Source organism: Cryptotermes secundus, unplaced genomic scaffold (assembly GCF_002891405.2).
Source record: "Cryptotermes secundus unplaced genomic scaffold, Csec_1.0 scaffold3495, whole genome shotgun sequence".
Classification (NCBI taxonomy): domain Eukaryota; kingdom Metazoa; phylum Arthropoda; class Insecta; order Blattodea; family Kalotermitidae; genus Cryptotermes; species Cryptotermes secundus.
In genome coordinates, this window is record NW_019720795.1 from 1 (window position 1) to 8,485 (window position 8,485).

The 8,485-nt window shown below is 40.8% G+C and overlaps 1 protein-coding gene across 1 annotated transcript; it reads right to left on the bottom strand.

Annotated features, from left to right (window-relative positions):
- Positions 1-3,202: 3,202 nt before the first annotated feature.
- LOC111873615 lies at positions 3,203-6,723 on the bottom strand. Its single transcript, XM_033755156.1, has 4 exons — positions 6,546-6,723; positions 5,015-5,143; positions 3,475-3,558; positions 3,203-3,243 (listed from the first exon to the last, which is right to left on the bottom strand). The coding sequence occupies exons 1-4, from the start codon at positions 6,631-6,633 to the stop codon at positions 3,203-3,205; spliced, it is 342 nt and encodes a 113-aa protein (XP_033611047.1). The 5' UTR covers positions 6,634-6,723.
- Between the last annotated feature and the right edge of the window lie 1,762 nt (positions 6,724-8,485).

Below are 8,485 nucleotides of genomic sequence, written 5' to 3' on the forward strand. Positions count from 1 at the left end.
AAGGGACTTAGTCCCACCCCACTAGCAATAATAATAAAAAAAATAGTACTCCTAGGAGTGTCAGTTTTAATTCCTGCAGTACGAAGCCTCAGTTCTGCCTTTCCAAATTTACTCTTCTTCTATGGCATGGAACCGGGATAGCACGGTCGGTATAGTCACAGGCTACGGGCTGGACGGCTGAGAGTTCGGAGTTTGAGTCCCCTTCAGGATCAAGAATTTTCTGTTCTTCACGTCGTCCAGACCGTCTCTGGGGCCCACCCAGCCTCCTATCCAATTCGTATCGTTGGCATTTTTCTTGGGGGTAAAGAGGCCGGGGCTTGAAACTGACGACTCACCTCTAACTAGTGCCTAGGTCAAGAAAATGTGGACCTATACATCCACTCCCCCATGCACCTTCATATCTTAATTAGTTAAGCACGGGACAACTTTACTTTTACTCATCTTCCATGGACAAATAATATTATAAAATTTCCGTGCGAACTACACGTGCGGGGAAATTTCCCTCCAGATATTCATTGAGTAAGTAGTTCAGGCAAAGTACCAACAGATGTCACATGCCGCCAGATATACCAGTTCTTAAGATATTTAATATATTTTCGACAATTCACTTTTACAGGACCAAGGACGGGCTTATGTTGAACCGATGAGGAACACTAATCTATATAGATTCTAACATAATTACTCTATATCTTTGAACGATTTCTGAAGTAGGAAAAGACTGATCCATAGTTCTTGATTCTTATTACCTTTGAGACATTTATCTTTCTGCCGACTTTGTATGTAGTTGACTTTGCAGCGACACACCTCGGCGCACCTGGAGTTCTCAGTGATGCATTCCTGGTCAGAGTGGCAGGGTTCATCTAGGTCTGGGTACAGCATAATATTCTGTTAACTCACGTCCAACCATATGTGTAATAGCAATGTCATCAGTCTACAGGCTAATTAAACCGAAGCTAATGTGGGCTGCACCTGATTTTCTCTTACACAGCTCTAAGCACAATAACTCATAATGTAAATACATATTTTTTCCGCCCCCCTGGCACTACAGCCCCCGTGGGCCTAGGTCTACCTCCATGAACTTCTCCGTTCACTTCGGTTTTTCTAGATCTTACACATTCGGTAGGACTCCTTGGGCGGGTGATCAGCTCGTCGCAAGGCCTCTACCTGTACACAAACACAGAAAAACTCACACAAACATCCATGCCCTGAGTGGGATTCGAACCCACGATCCCGATTTCCAAGCGAGCGAAGATAGTGCATGCCTTAGACCGCTCGGCTACCGTGACCGGCAAATACATATATTAGGGTCACAAAAAGAACATTTATATATATTTCATATTTTAACGTGCTTCTAGTTTTAAGTTTTTTATGCGATTAAAGTACTTTCTCTCATTTAGGCTCTATGATGGAAGAAAAATATCTATAGAGATACATTGCACGTGCTTTATTATACACAACTGACCTCGAGTAGTTTACAATGGAAACTAAGTAAATTGTCCTGTAGATCATTTTTGGCTACTGGAGGCCGAACAAAAACGAATTCCGTCCTGCAATCTCGTTCATTGTCCCTACAAGGGTCTCATTCGGCACCAATAAAGTCGTGCTCATGTAAATCGGGATTTGTCCACGTAAATATAAATTTATCTTTATTTTTTACATTCATATATATCGAAAGGAAGTGTCGGGGAAGCAATTGCCACGTCTCCACAACGGCTCTTAACAAATAAACACACATCTTGACTTATTGATCTGAGTCATTATTACTTTGGTAAGGAATATGACGTGTAGGGCTGACTGTTCGGTTNGACTGGGGGAGAAGGAGAATGGATATAGGATATTGGTGGGAAAGCCAGAAGGAAAGAAACCACTGTGAAGACCAAGGCGTAGATGGGTGGGCAACATTAAAATGGATCTTAGAGAGACAGAATGGGATGGCATGGATTGGATTTGTCTGGCTCAGGATAGGGACCAGTGGAGGGCTCTTGTGAACACGGCAATGAACCTTCGGGTTACAGAAAATGCTGAGAAATTCTCGAGTAGTTGCAGATTTTGCGGCTCTCCAAGAATGGCTCAGCTCCATACGTAAGTAAGTAAACAAGTATTTTATTTTACCGTAATATTTTTGGGCAATGTCATTTCAAAATATTTCTGTTCTTGGTATGGAAGAACAACAGAAACCGCAACAACTGTACGTAAATTTGACTGTGAAAGTATGAGAATAATCAATCGTTGAAAATGTTTCTTTAAAATGTGGCTATTTCTCCGCCTGCTTTTCCTAACTCCGAAGATCATGATACTGTATAAACTAATAATTATTTGAGCTCTTTTGAATGTGTTTGAAAGTTTATCGCTACATATTGTCACGTGTATGGGATGCGTGACTTATTAGACGGGGGTTTGAACGATGTCCGAATTTATTGACACCTTATGCACACCACTCAGAACTACAATTAATTACAGCACTGTCGCTGATCGACACACTTTACAGTTCACCGTAACACACGGACTAGGTTCCTCAGTCTTCACTAGTCGTATCCTGGCAATGGATTATTACGAGTTTCACTGTCACTGCAACATACGTATTCTTTTTACAGACCTAATTCTTTTGTTTCCATCTCTTCTGAATCATCTTCGACTGCCGATTCCAGAGACTCCCTCAGTTCTAATCCTTGCTGCCCGAGATCCTCGTTATGTAGCCTCGGGTCGGCCCCAACACTAAATTCCGTTTTTTAATAATCCCTTTAACTTTATAAACGTGTGTTTTCCTCGTCGTTGCATAGAAAAGGCAGTTCTTCGAGTGTTGCTTGCGTATTCATTGCAACGGGAATGTTTTTACCGATCCATTGCCTAGCAATGGACGTCTGATCTAGTTCCACTCTTCTGGCTTTCAGACGTCATGTCACAATATAATTAGGTTACTAATTTATATCTTTTGCTGTCTTTATGACGTCGACTTTTGAAGGAAGCAGGCCTTATAAATTTCTCCCAGAAATTCTTGGTACTGATTCGTTACTTACATGATGTCTCGTAGCAACTGCCATCTTTGAAGTGTGCACCAGCCTTGCAGTTGCACGTCCCGAGAAGCCCTTCTCTGGTAACGCATTCAGCATAGTTCCCAAAAGGTTTCGTGCACTGAATATCCGCTTCGCAGGCATCTCCAAGTCTGGATGCTTCTGTGACATCGAAAAAATTGGAGCGAAAATTATAAACGGTCATCATATTGTAAGAAGCTGTCGTTACCGTCTTTCGGAAACAGCAATTTATCCAGAACTCCCAAAACAGAAATTAATATGTTATGCCGCCAAACGTGTCAATAAACAATCATTATATTGGAAGGAGTTTGACAGTTGAAGAAAGCAGTCTTCTGGGATTTGGCACCGTGTATATGTGGTGTTAACCGACGTTTCGGAGGAACGTATCGCCTCCATCTTCAGGGTAGAAGAAAAAATATAAGAAATCTGCAAGCGAAGAGACCGTGAGAAACGGTNTCAGCATAGTTCCCAAAAGGTTTCGTGCACTGAATGTCCGCTTCGCAGGCATCTCCAAGTCTGGATGCTTCTGTGACATCGGAAAAATTGGAGGGAAAATTATAAACGGTCATCATATTGTAAGCAGCTGTCGTTACCGTCTTTCGGAAACAGCAATTTATCCAGAACTCCCGAAAGAGAAATTAAAATGTTATGCCGCCAAACGTGTCATTATATTGGAAAGAGTTCGACAGTTATTTTAAATCCAGTTGCTTTCTGTCCGTATGTGAATCTGTGTATGTTTGTATGTTTCCGTGAAATGAGAAAAGTTACCAGTTTTTTGGAAGTTAGAACAATTCAATCAGAAAGAATTTACATTACATATATTTTTTCTTATTAATAATATTTGTGCTGATTTTAGAAACTTGTTACTTTTCTTGAATATTATTGTCTCCTAGGATGTCACAGTCTCTACTTTGGTATATAATTGAAAACAATTATCTTCGTAATCATTGACGCAAGAGCCTGTAATTTCGGATATGGATGTTTTAATTTGGTGCCGATAAGGTAGGTCACAATTAAATTCAGATGCGAAAATATGGTGTGAGGCTTATGTTTGCACTGGTCACTTATATCCAAAGGTATTCGATGCAGAATTAGGAATATAGTCGGAATTAGAGATCTAGTTTATAGCATTAAAATTAAGGCAGTAGGTATCTTGATAAAAATTGAATATTTATTTTTTCTGAATACCATTGACGTTTCTGAAGCTGAAAATTTGAATAGGAGGTAATAATATTAACTGCAAAACTATTTACACGGCAATTTAAACAATAAAAGTAAGTAAGTAAAAACAAAGCTATCCCTGTAACTGGCCGTGAAGGCCCATAGGGTTGTGAGATGTTGAGGGGCCCCACATTATGTAGACAATCGGCTCAAAGATGGCGGTAAGGTTGTCAGCCGTATGCGCCAGCCGAGCTTTACTCCCCAGGAAAATTATTCAGTTAATTCCTGGTAATCATTTCTGTTAGAGATTGAGTCAACCCCAGGGCCATAGTGCGGCTGGAAGGATTAGGTCAATTGAAAAAAATCCAATAACCTCATCGGGACTTGAACCCACAACCTTGCGGCTTGTAGTATAGCCCCTCAACCAACTACGCTACCGCGTGCCCCTTCTCTGTTCTGATACTGTTCCAAAAATCTATGGAAAGGGGTTAGATACCTGGCTTGCTCCCCCCCATTCCCGCTGACCCCAAAATTGGCATTTCTTCCATTCTTACAGCGGTCAAGTAGCAAACAGCACGTCGTTGACTACTGGGATTATACTTATACAAATGTCGCAATAAAATTGCAAGTTCATTACTTCAGCAGCATTTTGGTTTAAGGATATCCTGGGTGAAGACTGGGAACTTTCCCTGGGTAACAAATTAATCAAACTTCCTGTGATTACTTATCACCCGGTGGGGCTATCATTTGTCACAGACGGGGATTAAGGATACTGAATAAGTGGAAGAAGAAGAAGAAGAAGGCTGAAGCTCACTACTTACCTTCCAGGCACGAGAAGCCGGTTTCATTATCATAGATGATGAAATCCTTTTTACATTGACAATACTGTTGCTCCTTGCAGTATGCGTTTGCAATGCAGTCTGAGTCATAATTACACGGTTTAACAGCACCTGAAAGCAAACGGCTTAATTGCACGTGGGTGCAGCAATTGATGACATAATTACTAATCTCGAAGAGTTCCATGTTCTGAGAGAGTTCTGAGTTGAAGAAACCAGCAAGAAGTAAGTAGCAAACAATGACTCTGGTTCCTTTCTTCGCCTATGCTTACTGTGCTTGGAGGCGACATGTTACTCCGAAACATCGGTTGACTTTCAACGGGCTGCATGACTTTATATCCCATAAGATAAAACTCTTCATAACCATTGCCGTGATAACCTCAAATACTTCATTACTAATCTGACGTCTCATCGTAAGGCAAGAACAGTGTTTGAGGGCGTTTGAGAAAGAAATGATGAAGAGACCGAAAGAATGAAACAGGAAGTTACAGAAGAATGAAAAATGAGACTTTCATAAGTTTTTATCTTCACCAAATACGCCAAGTTATGTCATGACGTCAGCATCATGACTCAGACCGATGTACGACTGTTGTCATAATCTCATTCGTTCCGACTGTTCTACTTTCTTTGCGTCATGTCGCAGACATCGTGCCTTGACTGTTACATGTCTTGACGCATGCCGGTATGCAGCCTACCTAAGACAACCGTCTTCGTCCGCTCAAATACTGGGATCGTGGGTTCGAATCACACTCAAAGACATGGATGTCTGTGTTTGTGTTGTCCTGTGTGAAGGTAGCTGCCTTGAGTCTCGCTGATCCCTCGTCCAAGGAGTCCTACCGTCTGTGTAAAAATTATTACTAAACTGAAGAAGAGGCCAAAGCCCAAGGAAGGACTGTAAGAGTCATTGATGAATGTATATCAGTTCTCCGTTATTTCGTTTAACGTCTCGTACTGCTTGTTGTCCTATGCCAAACTGTGCAACAAATAAGCTGCTAGTACTATAGCCTCTGATTCTACCGACTGTCTAAAATTAAGAAACTGAAGTGAAACGAAACTTTTTATTGATGTCCTACGCTCCAGAGGGACCAAGAGAGACGGGTGGATGAATAGACTATAGCATCTCCTATCTGCATATCGATAGGCTCTTCCCAATACTATCCAGAACTTAATTCCTCGTGTATTTCCCATACATTTAATTATTTTCACACTTAAAACACCTGTAGTCTTATAGATACGCTTTAATGTATGAAGGTCTTATAGCTCATTCAAAACAAACAAAAACTGTGTGGCTTTAGTCCGCTAGCGAACTATACCGACCGAGCTACCGCCGCTTGTCGGCGAAGTTAGTGCCAACTTTAGCTGATAGAAGGTGTCGCGTGCCCAGCGCAACGAATCCCCCCTGCCGTTAATTTCGATTTTATAGACCGGAGCCGCTACTTTTCCATTCAAGTAGTCGTCAGTTATCTGTCGTTACAGACGTAAAGTTTAACTGTAAGGTAATTATACTCGTACTTACGTTTATACTCGTCTTCTGATGCAGCCTGTCTGAACAGTAAGCCAGTGATGATTAACTTTGTAGCCAATTTAAATATCTGAATGTCCATAACAGCCACCCACGTCAATACGTCTATGATAATTAAAATTTAACTTTATTGAGCGCAACTTAACAGCTTTATCTGTGTGAGTCAGTGGTGTGGGCTTGGCAGTGACTAACAAGCCCCACAGAGAGAGATAAGCGACATATTCGTTCAGAGATAATCTTATCTCTCGGGTACAGAGACAAAGAGAATATCCTCAGAGATGTATGAATGCTGAGGTTTCTACGATTGGTGAAGATTAATATAGGGTTACGGTACTGTTGTAGCCGGGTAGGTGGGTACGAACATTTTGAAGGAAGAGACTACCTCCATCGTCACGGTATGGACACGCATGTTCAGTTTCACGTAACGACTGTCAGTCTCTCCGTCTTAACATCGATTCTGTAATCTTGAGATTTATATACGTCGAGAGGCGAGAGGATTGTCTGTAAAGCTTCAAATTCATAATGAGATGTCAATGTCCTCGGCATGTACATTATAATATGTCTGTTAGCTTACGCTGAAAGGCAGTGTGGTTATTTGAAGGATCGTAAGCTTGACCACGGCCAGGTTTATGCCTAGTATTTCCTGTGTCGCCCTTCAGCTTGACCTTTTTTTTTCCCGAACATTTGCATTTTTGTGTTTTTGTATAACTTCTGTTTGTTACTTGCGTAATTTTGCACTATAATCATACATGTAGGCGAATTGTATATCGGCTTGGTTAGCAGGAAATTTAGAATTATGCGAAGAACTTGATTTGCGGACGCTGCAGCACCAAAAGTTTAGTATCTGCCGAAAATTCCCAGGAAGAAAGAGGCACAAATAATTGCGGAACCAATGAGCTCTTTAATTTGCCTTGAAATTACTCACATCTGTAAAGGAAATAGACCTAATAAATGTTCTAAAAAGCTTGACTTCGATCTTTTCTCTACGCGTTTATTGCATAAGTCTCGTTTCGAAACTTACAAATGAAACATTTTACCTTTTTTTTTTTAAAGGAAGGTTATATTCGTTCAGCCTATGTAGGTCCTGGCCACAAGTGCGAGAGCCTCAATCTTATATTCACTGATTTATAAATTCTAATGTTCTAATCATGCCGTCGGTGAGATAAGGCCGTCCTGCAGATTATCTGAGAACGTGGCGCTTTTTACGATCCGTATCAACCATACGAGCGTCATTAATGAAGAAGGCTAGATTGGCGCTTGTGGTTTGTGAGACATTGTATTTATAATACAGGGTGATTCTAAATTATTGTCGGGGTGTCCGTGGCCTTTTATTTTCAAACAGGATATAACAAAGTAAAACTGCTTACGGAATATAAAAGTGTAACTCAGAAAGCTTCGTTACTTATAGAATAAATACCACAGGCTGGTAAATAACTTCAACATGCACGCCTTTCATGGCACGTAAGATATCCGAGCTTCTGGATTCGACCAAAGTCTCCCTGCGAAGTGCTCGGTCTTTCCGCCCCATTTCGGTGCAGAACATTGCCAGTCTCCTGAAATTGTTTTACCCAACGTCGGATAGCATTATCTGAAGGTGGATCTTTTCCATTTTGAGTTCTGTAATGACATTGCATTTTGATAACGTACTTCGTTTCGAAAACCCAAAGAATGTGCATCGACTCCCCACATTTCTTCATGATGGAGTGTTTAATTGGTTAAGCATAGAGACAAATTTACTTTTATTAAGGAACATTATTTTCGTGTATTGTATTTCCCTGAAAGATCAATTTCTGGCAATGACTCGATGAAATGTTAAAAACATTTAAAATTAACCGCTAAGGTGATGCTGGGGCGAATGGAGGAAACTGTTTAGTTAATGTCGGGCAGTTTATACGCAGAGAGTGACAGTTACTTACATATTCTTACCCAAATAT